Source organism: Delphinapterus leucas, chromosome 2, assembly GCF_059928025.1.
Source record: "Delphinapterus leucas isolate spDelLeu-1000000601 "Yukka" chromosome 2, BTC_Dleu_Yukka2, whole genome shotgun sequence".
NCBI lineage: Eukaryota > Metazoa > Chordata > Mammalia > Artiodactyla > Monodontidae > Delphinapterus > Delphinapterus leucas.
The window spans coordinates 150,562,549-150,584,551 of record NC_143130.1 but is presented as its reverse complement, the minus strand read 5'-3'; the positions used below and the strand labels follow the sequence as shown (position 1 = coordinate 150,584,551).

The following is a 22,003-nucleotide window of genomic DNA, read 5'->3' as shown; positions in this document are numbered from 1 at the left end:
AACTTAGAAAAAAGACATTTTATTTATAGCAATTGAGAGTATGCGACTGATTTGCCTTAGACTGTCCATTAACAAACTGCAGCATGCTCCAGAAAAGAGGCATAGTATATATTCATCGCCTGCAGAATCATAATGTGTACTAGCACATTCAAGGTTCTGAGAATTTGTGCAATAAGGCAACCTTAATTTTGATTCATTGATTCCCAAATTTTTCAAATTTGGGTTTATAACTGCATTCATATCAAATGAAGACCAAATGAGTCAACGTGTGTCTCATGAAGGTCTGAGTTAACTCAAAACTGGAGGAGTGGAACGAAAACTGAGTCATCCCGGGGCACACAATACAGACAGACATGCAGAACTCAAAAGAATCTGGGCTGTATTCTCACCAGCACTGTGTCCATGCTGCAAGCAGAAATAGTATATATACATCCTACTTACTTGGCTATACAACTTGTAATGGTTCACTATAGTTTAATATTAAATATATAATTACAATTTTTCTCTGTTGCCAATTCCAACAATAAGTGGATAAGATTACATTATTGGCACTTGAGGCTTATCTGCTGATAAAGTTTCAATTAGGTACCAGGTCTGATTGTTCTGTACTAGCAAACAATTCTTTGAAATTACATTCTTTTACAGATGACACTTATCTAATAGGCATTCTCTGCGTTAGTGTTATGGAAATAAAAATAGAAAATCAGATTAAATATAGAATTAGATACACAGCCATCTATGCCAACAAAATACCATCCATCACATTCATGTTAATTTTTATTTTGTTCTGTGGTCTTGCTTCCATTTAATTTGTAAATTCCTTATAGGACTATAGAGTGATTATAGCTAATTTTATAAAGGCACATATTAACGTTGCATTACAGTAAGAGTAAGTGGGACTTCATAATAATTTTTTTCTTTTAAAGAGGATATAGACAACATCCATATTTAAAACACCACTTTGAGAGAAAAAGATGCCATGAAATTTAGCCCCGGTTGGTGACGGTGGTGGTGGTGGTGATGGTGGTATGATGAACGATAAGACTGAGAGGTAAGCTTGGCCAAGCTAATGAGCTGTACTGTCGAGAACTCTAGAGCCTTCAACACTTTATTTCATTTCTTGTTTAATTATGTTGACGAGCACTTCCAAAATAGTGTTACATAGTGGTGAAAAAACTTTGTCTTGAACCTGACATAAACAGGAATGCATGCTGTGGCTGACCATAACACATGATACTGACTACAGATACACGTATACACTTTTTTCAGAATAAGGAAGTTATGTAGTTTTATAAAGTACTTTTGAAACCAATAATGGAATTTAACCAATTTGCCTTTAATAATTAATTTAAAGAATGAAAAACGGCTGAATTGGTGAGGGATACTTAAAAATAAAAGTACTAAAAAAAAAAAAAAAGTACTGCTGGTTTCTCCTTACTCTGGGCTCTGAGGATTTTTGTATCTATAGTCATAAACAAATTAAACTATAGTTACTTTTTTAGCCAGTTCAGTCATATTTTGACATCAGTATTACATTGGTTTTGTGCAAGAGAGCCTTGAGATATTTTCCTTCCTTACCCATTTGCTAGAATAGATTAGAGAGGGCAGAAGAATTATTCAATTTCTAGAAGAAACTTTCTGAGGCTGGGTTTTTTAAACTATGGCATGAAGTTGGGTCTATTCCTTAGGTTTTATATGTTTTTACTTTATTTTATTCATTTTGCCATCCTTCTGCAAAGTCAGTCAAAGGTTTTTAAAGTAAAGGAAATACCATAACGAGAGCTGTATTTTGTGCAGATGACTCTGGTAGTAGTATACAGAGAAGATAACAGGCAGGAGTGAATTCAGAGGTTTGACATTTTCTCACGAGAGACAGAATGAGGTCCTTGTTCAGAGTAGCAGAATAAACAGAGTAACTGAATTAATGTGGGGTGTTTTCACTCTGACATACAAACCCCAAGAATATTTTCTACCCCAACATACCCAGTAATACATTTTGCTTAGAAAATGAAGTCACCAATAAGCACAGGAGTATTAATAACTGAAAAAAGAATTTTGAGATTTGGAAAGGGATTCTAGAGAAACCATTACTAATTGCTTCCTGGATTAGCTAGATCCTTCAGTCACTTCATAGTGAATATAACTGGTAAAAATTAATAAAACTAACAATTATGAAAACCAGACATGTTAAAATTAATTTGAGTAAAAACTGAAAGGAATCCAAACAGAATAAAAATGTTTGACCTATAAAGTTTGACCTGAAAAACCACACTTGGTAGAAGTAACATTTAAAAATATATAGAAGTAACATTTACAAACTTGGTAGAAGCTGTAACCAGGAAATTCTGATAGACAAAAAACATGATTGATAACTCAAATATTTGACATAAAATTTACATGGAAAAGAATCTTGAGAATATCAGTAAAATGAAAATGGAAATGAAAACTATGAAGGTATTTAACCAAGATCTGTAAAAAACTGATCAAGAAATTTTAGTTAAATGTCACTTAAAATTTAGCATCCACTATGAGAGACAATAAAATCAAAGGAATTAAATTGGCTTAATGGAGTATACATCAGAAAACACATCAAAATGCTCAGCAGATCCAAATATCTGCCTGGCAAAATACTGCCTGACAACACTCTTAATTAATATTTTGAGGGGTAGGAGGTAGATGAAACAGGGACTACCACTGTGAAGGAAAGAAAATAACCAAAGATCACAACAGCATTTGAGCAAGAATATAATCATTCCTCACCAAAGTTCTGCAATGAAGAGGAAGGAGAAAAGACTATTACTTAGGTTACTTAACCAGTCTACAAAATGATCTTTATCACATGCTAGCTGCTGTGATAGGTCCTGGATATACAATGATAAATGAAGCAGATAGGACTCCTGCCCTTGAGGAGTTTATAATCTACAGCAAAGGTTTACAAAATACAGCCCTGGGCCAAATCCAAGCTAAGAGTGGTTTTGATATTTTTAAAGGGTTGTTTAAAAGAAAAATCAAAGAAGGACATGCAACAGAGAGTGTGTATGGCTCCAAAAGCCTGCACTATTAACTATCTTGGCTCTTCACAGAAATGTCTGCCAACCCCTGGGCTAGAGAAGAGACAAACTTTAAACAAATAAATAAATATAAAATTAGAGCTCTGCTAAGGAGGTAAAAACAGGGTAGTATGAGAGATAATCATGTGGGACAGGTGGTTAGAGACTAAGGCTTCTCTGAGAAAGTGACAGTTAAGCTAATTCTTAAAGATAATTAAGTAATTAGAGGTAGAAGATTGGCAGGAAGAGGGGAGACGTTTGGTACTTTCTGGGCAAAGCGAAGGGCGATAAGGAGGCCTTAGTAAAGAATTTAGCACAGCTAGGGCACTGAAGGAAGGCCAGTGTGGCTACAGTGGACGAGGAGGGTGCTACAGAGTAAGGTGGAGAAACTGACAGAGGCCAGATCTCACAGCTGTCCATAGGATGTGTTAAGGAATTTGAATTCTATTTTAAATGCAATGGAAAGCCACTGAAAATTTAAAGCATGGAATGGAAAGGACATAACTGAATTTGCCTTTAAAAAAAAAAATCACGATGGCTGAATGAAGAATTACAGGTATGGCCTGCTATTGAAATTCAGCATGAGTTCAGAAAGTAAGGGGGTACTGTGTTCTCAAATTGATTTGAGTTTTGTTTGACAAAGGGTGAGTTTGGATGGCAAAGGATTTATCCAAAATTTTACTTGAATCTATTTGGTACCAGAGAGTAAAGTGGGGAGAGTGAAAATTTGGATCAATTTTTGATTTGGACAATTTCTGATCAATACGGTGAAATGAGCAGATAAGAAGGACCCCCTTCCAACTCACACACATAGAAATTCTGGATAAAATAACCTCCCCACAAATACCTGTTAAAAAAGAAAGTTAAATTAAAATCAAAAAGCAAAGATGAAATCTTCAGGTGCCAACAATTTAAAAAGAAGGTGAAGTTATAGCAGTGGTATGTGTAGTGGTAAGGGGGTGCTGGGTTTTGGATGAGGATAGATGGATTCGATTTGAACAGCATTGGGTTAAGACCCTAGAAGAGATGGAATTAAGGTCCTGGGCTTCTGACAGAGAGTCAGAAACAAACCATAAGACAAGAATAGGAGATTGTGAAGAAGAGAGAGCGAATGGGTTACAAATAAATTACAAATAAATAACAAACATTAACATTTACTACCTTGAGTTTTACACAAGTAAAATCTTATTTCCAATGAATGGAGTACCTTTAGAAAAGCACTTGCTCCATTAAAAAAGATACTATGTAACAAAGGTGCAAACTTTCTGATTCAACACCAGGGTAAAAATAAAGCTATAGGGTACAGCTCTAATTTGATCCTCTATTTAGACAAATGCTTTCTTATTTCCTATTTCAGGTTAAAAACACCTAAGGTACTTCTTAGAATAGACCAAAACACTGCTTGGATGCTTTCTCTAAAAACTCTCAAGTCCAAATGTTGCCTAGATTGGAAACACATGCATTAATAGGGCTCCTTCAATTCCTATAAGACAAGTTTCTATTCCTGCTTACAAGACACTCAACTTACAGAAGTGGATAACATCAAGCTGGTGTGTTTCTGAATGCACGATTTTCTGTGTAGAAACAGCTTCATTTGTCAGTATACAAAATTGTTGAAGGCTGGTGGGGGGATAGGGAGTAACTGCTTCATGGGTGTGAGGTTTTATTTCGGGTGATGAAAACGCTTTGGAACTAGACAGAGGTGGTGGTTGCACAAGATCGTGAATGTACTAAATGCCACTAATCTGTTCACTTTAAAATTGTTAATTTGATGTTATGTGAATTTCACCTCAATTTAAAAAAATTGTTGAGGACAAAGGCATGGCGGTTATATGAAAGTCACTTGGTTATAGCCAACCTCTGCCTCACGGCATTCTATGCTGCCAGCCAGCTAACGGGCACGTGCAGCTGATCACAATAGAAGACTAGCAAGAGGGCAAGCACAGAACAACAGGAATTCACTCTTACCAGGAGAAAACAAGTCTGTTATACACTATTGATGCTACCTTTACATACAGAGCATACTGCAAAAATGATTCTTCTCTGAATGTGAAATTTGGAAAATTTGGAAAAAAACTAATAACTACTCTTCAGCAGCTTTTCTCATTCCAGAATTCCAAATACTAAGGACCTAGTTTTATAACTTTTGATTTGAGATGTAGATACATCAAACTTAGATGTCACAGGAGTACGTTATAGAAATGAAAGGTGAATGTCTTACCTCTGAATTCAAGTCCCCGCAGCTGGAAGGTGACCAGCCCATTGCCTATCTCTATAAGGTGTACTAACGCATTGAGGTAGTCAGAGGCAAGAATGAAACAGTCCCCTGTACTGTAGTTTCCCCACCGTCCTAGGTGCAAATCACCACAAAGACTGTGTTGTAGGGATCTGGTTAAATGTTCATAAAAGATGGAATTCAGATTGTTGTCATCTGATCCTATAAGAAGGGATTAAAAAAATGTTAACTTTACCTTAAGTACCCTTTATAACAACGAACAAGATTGTTAAAAGTATTAAAACTAATTTCCAGTTAGGGTTGTATCTATAAGTTCTTTGACAAGGAAGATAATATACCCTTACAAGGGTACCCTGTACCCTTATAATACAGATACCCTTAGAATTTCTATATAAAAATGAAATATAGGATAATGGGAAAAAAATTTTCAAATTAGAGTTAGACGTAACGTAACCTCTCTGAGTCTCTGGTCCCCATCCATAAAATGTGGGAATTGGATTAGGTGAAATCTAAGGTCTTTTCCACCTCTTTAACAGTCCATGATCAAAATTTTCTATCACTGTCCAATTAACTATGCCTTATAATTAAAACCATGCAAGAGAAATGAAAAAGATAAAAGAAATTCAAAACTAGAACAAAAAGACATACTGGTAAAGGAAGTGGGTTAAGTAATACAAGATTTGAACAAATGAGATAGTCCAAAACAAAGAGAAGTTGGTCAAAAAAACTCTGTATACTGAGATGCCTAATATTAGCTAAACAGAAATAAACTGTATACACAGAAACAGCAGTAAAGAACCACCTACAAATTTTAGTCATCCTTTAAGAAAAAAAATTAGGATAAAACATCACCCAATAAATTAGAAAACCATCTTTAGAAGTAACCCATCCAAAGCAATAATCGGTAAATGGGTGCCCAAAGCACAGAACTGAAGAATGGCAAAACATACTAAACTTAATAATTACTTTAAACTCAGCCTAACTAAATAAGAAAATAAAAGGGAAATCCTAGGCTCAAGCTTCAATAAAATAGTTGTATCTAATGCTGTCTGCCCATTACGAAAGTGTGCATATTAATTCAGGACATGGTCTTTGTGATATGTATCATCAGCATCATAGTTCCAAGCCCCCTGCAAGGACATGCCAGAGCTGAGATGGCTGTTATAGCTCCCAGAACAAGACAACGACAGTCATTAATATCAAATAACTAGTCCTCCTTAATCAAATTTATAATTATGAATCAATCTGATTACTATAATTTAGTTTCTCAAGCAGAGCATTTGAAGTAATCTGCGAGTTAAATGAATACAAATCTTCCAGTGTATCAGGAGTCATATTTCTTTAGTAAATTAATACACTGATATTCTGGTTGATACATTAATCTTTTATGGGTGGGGCAGTGAGATTCACCCTCTCTGTGCCAGATTACTAATAGGTGGGCCGACAAAAAGATGTGTCCCAAAGGACAAAACTAAGAACCAAACTTTAGATAATGGTAACACCACCAAAATGTCACCCACTGAAGCCTTATCTTGAGTGGCTATTTGGCTCCTCTAGATGACATCTCTGTATGTAATAAACTTAATGAAATTAACACTTATCTAACCATTTGGTGAAGCAGGGAAGCAAACATAATAATAAGTTCAGACTGCATACTCTTCAATACACCTCATGAGTTTTACTTTCACTGTGCTCTACTTTTTTAACCTATGTAAGAACAATCTTTCAATGGAATTTTTTATTCTTATCAGCATTCTTAAAATGCATTTTATAAAAGATTGGTATATAAATTTTAGATATTCTAATTCACGTATACTTTGCTAAAGTAAAACAAAATAAAGCGAAGGATATTTAGTCTTTCAGAAATGCCCTTTGGATTCCATAGAGGATTCCCAAATAAGTCGGGAGTGAAATACGTATATAACGAATTCCTTAGACTTGCTTCTTTACTCACAAATAGGGCTATTACCTGGATTTCTATCAAGCTGGGAAGCCAATCTGGTATTTGAATGATCCACTCGTTTTGTGCTAAAAAAGGCAAAATGAAACATCTTTAGTAAGCTTTTTTATATTAAAAAAGTCTAACAATTAAAAGGGAGAAAACTATACAATAAAGATGAAATAAATATTATCGCTTTATAAAAATGAGAAAAATCTATGCATAACATATTAATAAAGCTCTTTGATAGAACAATTTTAGGGGTAAGGATTTATTTTTTACTCTTCCATCTCCATTATACATAAAGACAAGTTTTTTCTTAACTGATGTTTCACCGAACAGTGTATAGAAAGACACTGAGTTTAATGTAAAAAAATTTTTGATCAGGATGAACAATGCATACTGTATACAGTTCCTAAAAATATATAGTGCATGAAACATTCCTTATAAGGGGAAGATTATTAATGTCCAGAGGTACAGTGTTCTTTAGAACAGTGGTTCCCAAAATGTGGTCCACAGAACCTGAAGCAGGACACTTCAGATGTTTCAGGGAGTTTTCCAAATCAAAACTATTTTCATAATAGTACTGAACTGTTATTCGCTTTTTTTCCACTGTGTTGACAACTGCACTGATGGTGCAAAAGCAACGGTGGGTAAGACTGCCGGTGCTTTAACATCAATCAAGGCAGTGGCACCAAACTGTACTATTTTTCACTGCTACCCACGCACACGAAAAAACAATAAATAAAAATTCAAGTTTCCCTTAAAAATGTCCTTAACGAAGCAATAAAAATAATAATTTTGTTAAATTGCAGCCCCTCAGTACAGGTCTTTTTAATATTGTGTGTGGCAAAATACACATAAAGCACTTCTGCTGCATTCTGACATAGGACGATTGTCTGGAGGGAAAGCATTTGTGCAACTGCTTGAAGTGTAAGTAGCAGTAGCTGCTTTTTTCCATGGAACACCATTTCCACTTGAATAAACTATGACTATTCAGACTTGAGTATTTGACAGACATTTCTCAAGTGAAGAAAGTAAGTCTGACATTTCAAGAAAAATAACTGATAAAGATACCTGTTGCCAATAATAAAAATTCGAGTTTTCAAGCAAAAATTAGAATTTCAGAAAACTTCCATCTACCACCATGCACTTGATAGCTTCCCAATACTTCAACACTTTTTTGAGATTGGTGGTGATATGAATACATATATTTTTTAATATTGTACCGTGAAATGGGTCAAAATTTGGAAGATCTACATTACTCACTGAGCCAGTATTTTCCAAACGATAGATAAAGATGTATCAATATAAGTGTATGCATGGGTAAAAGACCCATTCAAACTGTAAGACATATCAGTGAATTTTGATGTAATACAGTTCCAAAAATTCACTGATATGGCTTTAGGTTCCACATTGCCACTAATCTTTAAGAAACTACCATATGTCGAAGGATCCAAGAATATCCACAATTGTCTAAAAAGGCTATTAAAATACTTCTTTCTTTTCAAACTGTATATCTGTGTGAGGCCAGATTTACTTTATATACTTCAATCAGAACAACACAACGCTACAAGAGACTGAATGCAGAAGCAGATAAGAGAATTCAGCTGTCTTTTATTAAGTCAGACATGAAAGAGATTGACAAAACTATAAACAATGACATTCTTCGGATTTTTTTGGTGGAATGGTAAATACAGTTATTCTTCGTTAGAAAAATGTTATTTATATTAACATGTAATAGGTTTATTGTTGTTATTTTTATATTAATTCATTTATAATATAAAATGAGTTTTGACTTATAATACAATAAATATTGTACAATATTTATTATAGTAAATATGTAGTAGATAAAACCCCTATCAACAAAAACTCTTTGGAGACGTCAATAATTTTTAAGATTTTATGTAAAGGGGCTCTGAGATCAAACAGTTTAAGAACTGCTGACAAAGATGTTATTCTGGGGCTTCCCTGGTGGCACAGTGGTTGAGAGTCCGCCTGCTGATGCAGGGGACACGGGTTCGTGCCCCGGTCCGGGAAGATCCCACATGCCGTGGAGCGGCTTGGGCCCGTGAGCCATGGCCGCTGAGCCTGCGCGTCCGAAGTCTGTGCTCCGCAATGAGAGAGGCCACAACAGTGAGAGGCCCGCATACCGCAAAAAAAAAAAAAAAAAAAAAGATGTTATTCTGGACTAAATTTAAGTTGGTCCAGAAGAAAAAAGGGTATAAATAACACTGAAATTCACCAAAAAGAGAAATACTATGTGTGATTTTAGGTAAAAGACCAGAGCAAAAGTTTCACATCCATAAGCCAGTTCATTGTTAAAAAGATTACCATTTTCACCTATTATATGTACCTATGTGTGAAAGTGTAGAGAGAAAGGCAGTCGTGGAGCTGGCCAGTAGAATTATAAATCAGTACAAGCTCTTTCTGAATCAACATGTTAATACATTTATAAGCCTTTAAAATGTTTAAGCTCCATGATTCAGTAATTCCCCTTTAGATATTTTCTTAAATTAAAAAAAAAGAAGAAAAAATTTGGAGATTACATACAAGGATAGTTACTAGGCATCATATTAAACAGCTAACCTAAGGAATTAAGCTTAAATGAAAATACTTTATGTACAAAGATGGTTATTTAAAAACCTACCCTCATGAAAAACTACAAATAACCTATAAAAAGTTTAGCTCTAAAAATAGCTACTTCTTAGAAAACTATGAGATAACTAATTATGACTGTGATAATGATGTAACAGTGTATAGCATAAAGTTTCAAAGTATTATTAATGTGGAACAATTCTAAGAAATAACATTAAAAGAAAAAGGACAGAAAAATGAATATATTTAACTAGGACTATGTTTTAAAAATCTTATAAATAGAAAAAAAGGTAGAGAAAATAGAGTATCCTCTGACTCTTCCAATTTTATATAATTTTGAAACTTTAAGAATATTTATAAAATTTTAAGTATTTCAATAGAAAAAATGTTAACCATGAATAATTTATAACAATGCTGTCAATAGTTTTTCCTAGTAAAAAAGATAAAAACTGGCTTTCAAGTGTTGTTCTTTACTCACTTATAGTCTCTCTCCCAGAATTTCACAGGTCGAACATATGAAGTGATGAATATTGCACTTCCCAGGAAGGGGTTCAGTGGAGTAGAAAAGAAGGCTGATACGGCAGCCTGAACAAACAACATGGCTGAATCTATGGGAAAACTGGTTAAGGACCTTAACATTCATCTGATCATGCACGCGCGTTCACACACCTGCACGCACGGCACACACACACACATCTCACAAACACATTGCAATTACAGCAATTAGAAAAATGAGGTTCATCAGAGGAATACAGAAGAAGGTGTCACTGGACAGTATAAGGGGTAGAAGCAGAAAGACACAGCCAGGAAAGTACAGCCTGGCATGATGCTCTGAAGGGAGCCAAATAAATATTTGCTAACATGTGTCTGGTAAAATTCCATGTATCACTCTTGGGTAGAGATGGTTTTAATTTTCCAGAAGATAAAAACTAAAATTTAAAGATACAAAAGTCTGCATATCAACATCTACAAGGTCACTAACCTTTATGTTTACTTAGAAAGTACCTTTAAGAAAGGATGAGAATAGAAAATTTTGAATGTAAGTTTAATTACAATCATATCAATATGGAAAATGTTTTGAATGCTCATTCACTTATAAATATTTCTAAACACATTTTGTATATATTGAAAATTCCTGGACTTTAATACTCACATATATAAACATGAAATTTTTAATCAGCATTACTTAATTATAAAACCTTAATACTTTTCTCATGTTCAGATGATCTGTGGGCCACAGAAGTTAATACAAATTAGACAATCAAAATTGGTATAGGTGTGGGCTCAAAAGACTGTGAATTTTTGATAATTTATCACATAGTAACCTATATTCTATGCCTGTGAAAGGTTATGCCTACAAACCAACATTCTCATCAAGGATATGACTGCCCTTTCTTATCAACTTTTATTAGAAGGATACGGGGCACTGCAAAGGGCTGAGCGAAAGCATGGAAAGCAGAACCCCATGTAATTTGCCATGGAGCAATGTAAGTGTATACAAACTGCAATTTATAAAGGAGTTCCCAAAGCTGTAGGAGGAAAACAAAAACAATCAGTAAAAAGCTTACCATCAGATTTTTAAATTAGAAAATGAAAAACTTCTAAAATGATTTTCTTCCTAATAGGGAAATAGCATGGAAATTATTTGCCATTTGCATCAAAGGAAAAGAAATATCACTGCCAAAACACTGAATGTGTTTTTAAGTAAAGACAGTTAACTGACTTACGGATTTATGTTTTATCAGTTTAAAAATTCTATGCTGTCTATTGGTTCTATTACTACTAACAAGCAAAACCAAAAAAAAAAAAAAAATATATATATATATATATTTTTTTTTTTTTATTCTGGCATTTCCCTCAAATTTTAGTGCTTTGTAAAATGAGTAAGTTTTAAATGCAATGTCGAAAGGAATTTGAAAGCAGCCAGGCAGGGGATAAAGTTGTAATTCAGTTGTCACTGTCTGTTTCCTAAGAATTTACTAGTGTGTATTAGGCATCTGTTCACAATCAGAATTGTTATTGCCAATGGAAGCATAATATACATTTTAATCTTATTTCAATTAGGATCTGCTTTGTTGTTGAACATTTCTTCAACACTGAAACAGAACTATTGTGCCCAAGATTGCCTCTGCATGCTAGGCAATGCAAGGCCCCATTCTCAGAACAGATCACAGAATCTTAAAAGCAAGAGGTTCTGACTAATTCAGTGCCATGATTCAGGCACCAAACACCTCACATTTAAATTATTTAGCTGATTTACAAATGAACTTGTTTAATTTCCAATTTAAAAAAGAAATCACAACTTCAACCAATCAGAAAATGCAGATGAATCCCTGCACTCTTTGCCATGACTCAAAATTATGCTGGCAACCCTCGGTACTAATGGGATCAGGATGACAGGAAGTAAAAGCATCATGTATACTGTCAGATGCCATTGCAACTGCTTAAAAACAGTGACTCAGAACACTCTTCTGTTTCTAAATGGTAAACAGACTGTACTCAAATTTTGACTGTAATATTAAAGAAAAATGATATGTAATTACATGTTTAAGTAGTTAGTGGGTGAAAATAGCTTTGTATACATTCAGAGCAATTTTTTCTTGAAATATTATTAAGTTGGTGGTACACCTTACAATGACATCTTAAAATAAATATATCTAAAGAGATCCCTTGAATACTACTTGCTTATTATCACTGTTAAGTTCCAGGAAGTAACCATATAAAATGCAAACTCCTTGCGGGCAGAGCTTTCTCTGTTTCGTTAACTAATGTAGCCTAAGCATCTAGAATAGTTCTGGAACATGGTACACTCTCAAAAACAATTTGCTTAACAAATGAAAGTATTAAGAAAATCCAAACTAATGCGAGTTAAGTGTAGTGACTATTTCAAGGACTGTTTAGTTTATATTTTACTGCAAATTTCACTTTTTTCCAAGCGGTATAAGATTCAATACAATTTCCAATCTAAATATTAAATTTGTGAGAAATCACATGCTTTTTTTATACCGACAATTCTCTGATTAACTTTCTGGCCCCCTCCTTTGATTAATCATGCTCACTAGAAGAGGAAATAAATGATAAAAATGCATACAAATTAGTGATTGAACAAATATAATATTGTGATATTGAGAAGCTATTTAGCATAACATTTAGTACAATATTTAGAAACTATTTCTAAAAGCTTGTTCAGATTAACGGTTTTCATTTTTACTGTCCCCATCCTAGGCCAGACCTCTATCACATCTAAATTACTGTCACAATCTCTTAAGCTGTTCTCCATACCTTTAGGTTCTCTCTTCCCCAATTCATCCCAAATGTGGCTGACCAGGCTAACTTTCCTAAAACTGGGATTTCATTGTGTTTTGTAGCTGCTCATATGCTTCAGCTCTCTGTCACCTATCAAATGGGATAATATATGTCAAAGTCCTTTGTATGTGGTCAGTGTTAACATGAAATCTGAACTATGTAATTTCAAATAATCTGACTACACAACCTATTTCACTTAGAAAGGCAGTGTGGCTCAGCAAGAAGATTCTTGGAGGCAGAAGATGCAGGCTTTACCATCTCGTTTGTAAAAAGACTACAGGCAACTATCCCATGGGTGATAACAAATTTTAGGAGCATTCTGTAAACTTCAGTATATTCTGCAAATAAACTAGCATCTCACTGCTCCCACATGGCCTCGCTGCCCTCAGTCTCCACCATCTTCATTCAGTATCAGGTTATTTCCTCCCTCCATCTATGAAGCAGCCTACAGTTTGGTTCAATTATTACCATGCTTGTTTCTAAAATTATTCAAAACCACACCCCCTTTTGGAAGAACCCATATATTTATATACTTATTAGAGTTCCTCTAATGTTTCCATATAATTTAATCTTACCTTCCTAGCCACAGCAAGAAATATATCTTCTATGGATGACAGTGACTGGCATTGTTTAGGGATTCTAATCCTAAATAACTGGTTGACTGAAGAAAGATACTACTTAAAAGATAATAAAGCAAATGAAAAGCAAGCGTAATCCTCACTAAATAGCATATTACTTAGGGAGACACTTTTTACAGATAAGGATGTTTCCTTTAGTGATAAATTACCTTGTTGAAGAGTATGGACATGAAGAACAGATCCAACAGCATGGTCTCTGAAAAAGCTTCATAGTCAATTTTGAAAAAGAGCACAGTAAAGATGACTGTGACATACTGATATGTAGGGCTGCTGAAAGAGGACCGTAGCAGCTTCAGACCAGCAATGGTGATCATTAAAGCACCTAATCTACAATATAAAGAAAGCACATTCATCAACGGATGACTGAAAACGTTAATCTACAAACTTCAGAAAAATCACCATTTCATTTACTAAACTTAGAATATATATATCAAATTTAAACTTCTAAATATTCCTTTTTAAGCATATGTTTCATAATTCTTATCCTTTATATAAATAATCATGTTTAAAAAATAAGTAACACTATTGCAATTCTGACATTTGGTTCTCCAGTTTCTCAGTACTTCTATTGCTTAAACATCAACAGCATTTAGCACATACAAAACATATTAATGCTTACCTAACAACATGTACCTAGTGTAGTGGGTAGGCCTACAGGATGATTGTATAGGCAAGTAAACACCTAAATGGTCTGATTCACACAGTACACAAAAATAATCATCTCCAAAACTTACCATCTAATATTAAAATTAACCTTATTTAATAAATGTCATCTCATATAATGTTAGTTTACAATGAGATGTCTGGAGTAGTAATATGCCAAGAGCAGAAACAGATGTTCAGAAAAGGGAAGTCAAAGACAAAATTTCACTTGAATTTTTCACACAGTACTTTGCACCAAAGAGACACTCGATGATTACTTGTTACTAGATCAGTAACTTAAGACATTGCTATGACAGACCCCAGCAGTCAAACTTAGATAAGAGGAGTACTGTACTTACTCTGTATCCAGTTTTTTTGGACTAGCAATTGTCTCTGCACTGCTACTAAGTTCATTGAGAACAATCAATGGATAGATGATATTCTTCTCCACAAAAAGAAGCCACACATGAAGTTTCTCAAACCACATCACAGTAGCTGCGTCTAACAAGGCAATATTAAGTCAAGAAAACCATGTCATCTAATGCATAAAATAGTCTGGTATTGTGATAAGAAAGGAAAATCTTACCACTCAAATTCAGCTGTACTATAAATAATGTAAGTAATCCAGTATGTCAATCAATAGTCAATTTTATGAATTCTGAGACACATGCAACTTTCCAACTTAGATGGTAAATTTAGATGAACTGAATTTCATTTTAAACTTTTATTCTTGAAATCTCAGTTTTTTTTTTTTTTTTTTGAAATCTCAGTTTTTAACCATAACTTTTTCTTATTTATGCCTATAACTTTTGGAGAAAAGATTAGTGAAGATTATTAGACTGCCCCTTTCCTCCAAAAGAAATAAATGATCTATTAAATTATCTGTTTTTAAAATCCTTACATACACATACATCTTATAAGACATACATCTCAGAACAGATATGAAAGTATATGTTTTGGATTCACACACTTCATAAGTGTCATTTTCATTGCCAGTAATATTTTCCCAATACTTTAGTATTTAATGTCATTGGGGAAAGTGTCTAGGATAAGCTGAAAGATTTAAAATACGATCCTCCAGCTATCTGAAAATAATGTCAACCACCTCTAGGAAGTTCTCTAATGAATCAGATTTTTCTTTATAGCTACTACAGTCAACTTTGCTAATGCCTAATACTCTCACAATAAGTGAAAAATGTTATGTTGATTCAAAATTTATAAAAATTTAGACTAAATGTTTTGTTAAGATAAAAAACAAACATGATCAATGATTTACTTTAATGAAAACTGTTCTTCAAAACAAACCAGATACACCTGCTAACATTTATATATGAAAGCAATTAATCATTAACTATCAAAAATACATCATTCTGAGTTATTTTCCTGATGGTAAGAATAGGCCAGTACAGATTTTTATAGTTTTATGTCATTTTACTACAATCTACACATTAATATTTAATTATCTCTCCAGGATCAAAACAGTGATCAAGATTACAGTACCATGATGACTTAAGCAATTCTGCTAAAAGGCCCAGGAAATACGCTTTGATACTGCAAAGTCAAGTTTGGTATAGAAATCTTTCAAAAGCTTCAGAGTTCTCTAAAGAAGTTAATTCATCTCCAAACAGTTGAGAAATTTACTCTCTATAGTAACTCATTAACTAAAGAGAAAGTCTGAGGAAAACACATTGGCTTGTTTAATCACTGGTATTTAATAATGATGACACAGGTATTAACTTTTATTATATCCCTAAAATGAGGAAGTATGTTATAGGTCATGGAACCAATGAACCAGACTGATTACTTATAACAGAAAAGTCAGGGTTTAAAGTGACAAGTAAAAAGCTTGCCAAATGGACTGGCCTTCTACCTCTTTTTAGTCATTTTATACTTTATCCCAAATCTGAATGAATAATAACAATTACAAATGTTTTTCACCTCTTTTCTCTTGATCAACTCTTTATAACCCTCTCTGGTAGGACATAGTGTCACTGGTGGAAACAGGAATGAAGACCTTTCTATTCCCTTTATGCTTTGAGTTAAAAATATATCAAATAGAAGTCTTAAAGAGGATTGAGTTGCCTGCATATTGCAAGGAAGATTGAGGGTAAAGGTAGGGACTGGAAAGAGAAGTCACAGACATACACTGAAGGATTAATCAATGAGAGGTCTGTGAAGAACAACTTAGAGGAGGAAAGAGCAAGGTTTATTCTGTGGTAAGCTGGCATTTTAGCACTGACATTTATACTTCAACTGAAATGAAAGCAAAAGGTCTGATTCATTAGTGTCAAACCTAAGAAACACAAGCCGAAGTGTTACTTGATGATACTTACTTAACAGTCACCTGTCAACAAAGTAAAAGAAAAAAATCCATAGTATTGAAAGGAAGTGTTAATGAAATACTTACTTCGAACTTCATACTGATTATACTCCACCGTCTTGAGCAGAGGGTGAGAGAAGCAGTGCCACGGTAGCTGCTTCCTAACTTGAGGCAGCACGTAATGGGTTACAAAACCCACGAAGCCGACAAGCGCATACAACACATACTTGAGCGCAGGCTAAAAGAAGGATAAAGTTGAGGACATTAAAAGTGATTTGGAGACCCAAAGGAGAACTTCTAATTTGTCAGTTCAATTTTAGTCAACTATAGAATCTAAGAACTAAACATTTGTCTGCAGTTAACATTTCTATATTATGTAATTTTCTGATTAAATCAGCCATGAAAGGTAGTGACTGTTCATGTATTACAGATATTTTTAAATGTGTTAACTACTTTCCTTGGTGTCTCACACTGTCAGTGTAATTAGAGTGTGGCCTGAGGTATATTGCTTGCTTCCCTAAGAATGTTCTATGTGACTTGCAGAGCAATGTATTCAATTGTTTTAGCTAGCAGAGATAAAGGACATGAGCTAAATAAAACTGTTAAGTTTGAGTGAAGAGCAAAATAGAATGAGGAAAAAGTTCTTTTTTTGTGGCTTCACATGGTTTGGAAGAGAGTTCTTATGTATGACTAAATTCACAAAAACCAAGTACCATCACTTCAAGTATTCAAATTAAAAGCCATACGTTTAGAAACTTAAAGAGGTTTCCATCGGACCCCTGAAGACCCACTGGACCTCACTCAGCTTGTGAGGTACTCAGGAGTTAATGGTTCAAATTGGAAGAGAAGAAAACAGGCAAAAATGTTAAATTTAAATAATATAACCTTTGCTTCTGGCCAAATGGAATAATAGAGATTTACCCTATTCCACATGAGCCAAAATAGAATAAAATATATGAACCAATGGTTTGCAATATACTAGACATAAGGAAATAATCAGTAAACACTGAGAGAAAGAAAACAGATGAGGTAAGTGTCAGGACTGCCCCAGCTTACTGCCCTTAGATACTTTCCAAGTTGCAGTGAAGGGAGGGGAATCCACATGAAGCCTGGTACCTCCTGAGTTGAGGAGACAGAACTAAAAGCCTGGAGACAGCAAAGCAGCTAGTGTTCACCAGAGCTCACCAGAGCAGACAGTGCTCCAAAGAGAAAACTGCATGGAGGGAGAACTTAGAAGATCTGCGGAGTCACCCTCGAATATTCAGGGGAGTCAGCACATGTGTGTGGCAGAGAACTACATATGCAAAGGGAAGGAACCTCGCCAAGGGATTAGAGAGAAGAGTATCCAGCACTCACACAGGGCTAGGAATAGTGCCTGTTCTCACAAGCCAGGTTGGAAAAACTCAACATTCACAGGGCACTGGTCAGAGTATTCCAAAGCATGTTGCCTCAGTAGGGGGAATATTAGCCCTAAACTAAACAGCCCTAGTCTCAATTAAGCAATCTTAAAAGTTAGATCTGAGGGGATCAAGCTGTTAACAAGTAACTTAATAGTGCCAAAAAACAAAGTTCAAGAGTATTTCTAGGAATACAAAAATATCCAATACACAAAAGGCCAACCTTATCATGCTTGACATCCAATCAAAAATTACCATGCATGCAAAGAATCAGGAAACTATGACCCATGGGGAAAAATATCAATTAATCAAAACCAACCCATAAGTGACACAGAAATTAGAATTATGAGACAAGAACATTAAGAGAGTTAGAAGTGAATTCCATTTGTTCAAAAAAGTGAATAGAGGCATGAGAGATATAAAAAAAGACCTAAAATCCAACTTCTAAAGATGAACCTTGTTAGTTCTGAGACAAAAAATACACTGGATGGGATTAACTGCAGATTACATATTACAGAAGAAAAGATGAGTGAACTTAACAACAAAGCAATAGCAATAGAAAGCATTCAAAATTAAACATGTGGTGGGAGGCGGAAAGAATTTAAAACGAACAAAGCATCAGTGAACTGTGGGACAAATTCAAGAGGCCAAATATACATGTAACTGGAGTCCATGAGTGGGGGTGGGTGGAGGGACAGCAAAAGGAAAAGGGAAAAAACATTTACAGTAATAATGACCAAAATTTTCTAAATCTGATGAAAACTAGACCACAGATGCAATGTACCCCAGACACGAAAACATGAAGAAAACTACGTGGAGGTGCATCATAATCAAATTGACACCATGTAGAAATACAGGTCTGCACAAGAGAACGAAGAGCCCCGAGGAAGGTAACCGCGTGGCCTGCAGACGCGCAGCACTGTACTGCAGGACCAAGCATCGCCCAAACCCGGGCCTGATTTAGAGGACGGCGTTCTGGACTTCCAGTTGTAGTGGAATGAGACTTTGGGGGGTTTAGAAGGATGTGAATCACGGAGGCCAGAGGGCATACGGTGTCAGTCCAGCACGGTTCCTGGTGTTTATGCCTGCTTGTATTCCCCTCCCACATTGCAGCAGGGTTGCCCTGTATGACCAATGGATACGGAAGAAGTGGTGGTATGTATGCCACATCCAACATCAGTTATAAAAGACTGGGCCTTCGGTCTTGGGCTTTCTCTCTCTAGGGTCACTGGCTCTGGGGGAAACAGGCTGCCATTTTGTGAGGATATTCAGGCAGCCCCTGGTGAGGACCACATGGAGAAGAACTAAGCTCTCTGGCCAACAGTCAGCAAGGAAGTGAGGCCTGCTAACAGCCTCAGCTGATTGCAGCCACATAATGACTGCAGCATGATAACACATGCTGAGCTGGGATCATCTGGCTAAGCCATTCCCAGAGTCACGACCCATGAGAAACCATGAGAAAATAAGTATTTGTTGTTAAAACCAAACAAAAAGTCATATATTTCGGCATTATGGACCAACACTACAATCAAATCAGAAGTGAATCCAAACGAAGTTATTTTCCCTGAGTGAAAAGAATAAAATGATTCCTTACCTGCAATACTGTGAACACTGTGCTTACATGAATAGCGAAGTACAGCACACCAATTACAATGCACACTACTAGGTCAGACTGTAAACGCTCGCTCTGTGGAACAAAACAGAATTATCTAACACTACACAAAAATTTAAACAAAATCTTCCCTCCCAAGTGGCCAAGCTTAAGAAATAAATTTTCACTGATCCTATTCTGTAGCACTTCTAGGTATTTCTTACACATAATAATTAACTACAATAAGTCTTATTTTCTTCCTCAGTTTCCTCATATTTTGGTTTGATCCTGCAATGCCAAGGAAATTAAACTAAGCTTAACTAGTTCCACACACAGTAAACATATCATAACAAAGTCTTTTAGAATGAAGATTTTCCCCCCATTGGTCTGTAAGCTTTACATACGGGAAAAAGAAATGAGATATTTAAGTTCTTTTATAGGGTATATCCTTTTGGATAACCAAGTTATATTTTCATTGGCCTTCTGAAATGTTGAAACTGAATGCATATGTCCTGTTTTACTTACTGAATCTTGTTTCTTTTAAAAATAAATTTATTTATTTTTGTCTGTGTTGGCTCTTCATTGCTGCGCACGGGCTTTCTCTAGTTCAGGGGAGCGGGGACTACTCTTTGTTGCGAGTGCGTGGGCTTCTCATTGCAGTGGCTTCTCTTGTTGCAGAGCACGGGCTCTAGGCACGTGGGCTTCAGTAGTTGAGGCTCGCGGGCTCTAGAGCGCAGGCTCAGTAGTTGTGGCGCACGGGCTTAGTTGCTCCACGGCATGTGGGATCTTCCTGGACCAGGGCTCAAACCCATGTCCCCTGCATTGGCAGGTGGATGCTTAACCACTGCGCCACCAGAGAAGTCCCTACTTACTGAATTTTGGCTCTTTTAGTGGATGCAGTGAAAACCAGAAACCTCTTGATATCTTTGGTCATCAACTGACCCACAGATTTATGCTTTTAAGCTAATACATTCAGAAATATCCTATTATACTTAACATGAAATGTCCTTTGCTAACATGAAAACTAAAGTCAGAAAAAACTGTTTAAATTATATCTTGAGGCAGTTTTGTATTTTTCTGAAGTTTTCTAAAGAATATATGAACAGCTCAAGTTCAGTGAAGGTAAATATTAGTCTAATTCAAGACCTATATAAATTCAGCCTTTCATAAATGGAAATATGTAAAATAACTTAGGAAAAAAATGTTTTGTTCCATATGGCAGATATGAATCTGTAGAATTCATTTTTTAAATAATAACTGAAAAAATGCAGGTAACGTTAAAATTTTTTAAATTACTACATCTGCTTGAGTATATGAAATTAGTACAGGTTATTGTTCTCTCCTTCAACCTGGAAAATAAACATACATACATACACACACACACACACACACATACACACACACACACACACACACACACACTTGAAAAATACACTAGAAGACCAGCAGATGACTTATAAGGACGTAGTTTTTATCAACAAAAGTAACAACAAAATAAATCTAATTTATGTTAATATTCACCTTTCAATCCTAGTTTAAATTCAATAGGATTAAGAATTCTATAAACAATGAAATCACTTAATCTCAACTTATCTAAAAATATTTAGCATACTGTTCTACATTGAAACAAACTTTGAGGAATAAGCATTTCTTACATGTTAAAATTTGAAATAAAACCACCAACCATGTACAACTATATATTTTTCCCCAGTTACTAAAATTGTGTTACTTCAAAAAGTGTTCATTATATACCATGATGAACTATATAAAATTTAAGTCTTTCAGGTGATTTTAAAAAGCTAAAACTTACAACAGAATTTCTAAGTTTTTCAGGCAGTGGATCTTTTACTTCAGACAACGGGTCTTCTGGATTTTTCTCTTCTGTTTTTGGAAAAATCTTGGATTGCACTAAAGAGCTTTACATTAAAAAAAGAGAGAAAATAATTTAAAAATATATTTATAACCTAAAAACCAGTACTTCAAATGGCAAATAAAGTTTATGATAGAAAATGAAGTGATCCAAGTATATTTACTCATTAAGCAAATGACAAATTCTAAAAAGTTTAAGATGCCATAAATAAGCATACAATAAGAATATTTTTATGAAAATATAGTTTTAAATCTTAGGAGAGAAAAAGCTAACAAATACTTTCAGCCAATGGTAATCAGAATGACCCAAAGTTAATATATTTTGAAATCAAATACAGATAAGTCAATAGCACTTTGACAAGGCATTGGAAAAACAGATTTTGGAAGTTAAATTTGAAAGAAATGCCAACTTATTTA

At 34.8% G+C, this 22,003-nt stretch overlaps 1 protein-coding gene across 7 annotated transcripts in view; it reads right to left on the bottom strand.

The window, feature by feature from the left end:
- PCNX1 (pecanex 1) overlaps positions 1-22,003 on the bottom strand; it is a 172,472-nt gene that overhangs the window by 33,160 nt on the left and 117,309 nt on the right. For 6 of the 7 annotated variants that reach the window (XM_089907905.1, XM_030763391.2, XM_089907904.1 and 3 more), the window contains 9 exons: positions 21,528-21,633; positions 19,721-19,813; positions 16,817-16,967; positions 14,769-14,910; positions 13,917-14,094; positions 11,244-11,352; positions 10,302-10,431; positions 7,256-7,314; positions 5,272-5,487 (listed from right to left, as the gene is read on the bottom strand). In XM_089907905.1, the coding sequence (XP_089764031.1) occupies positions 5,272-5,487; positions 7,256-7,314; positions 10,302-10,431; positions 11,244-11,352; positions 13,917-14,094; positions 14,769-14,910; positions 16,817-16,967; positions 19,721-19,813; positions 21,528-21,633 (1,184 nt within the window). The remainder of the gene's footprint in view (positions 1-5,271; positions 5,488-7,255; positions 7,315-10,301; positions 10,432-11,243; positions 11,353-13,916; positions 14,095-14,768; positions 14,911-16,816; positions 16,968-19,720; positions 19,814-21,527; positions 21,634-22,003) is intronic. The other variant, XM_030763392.2, reaches the window with a different exon arrangement.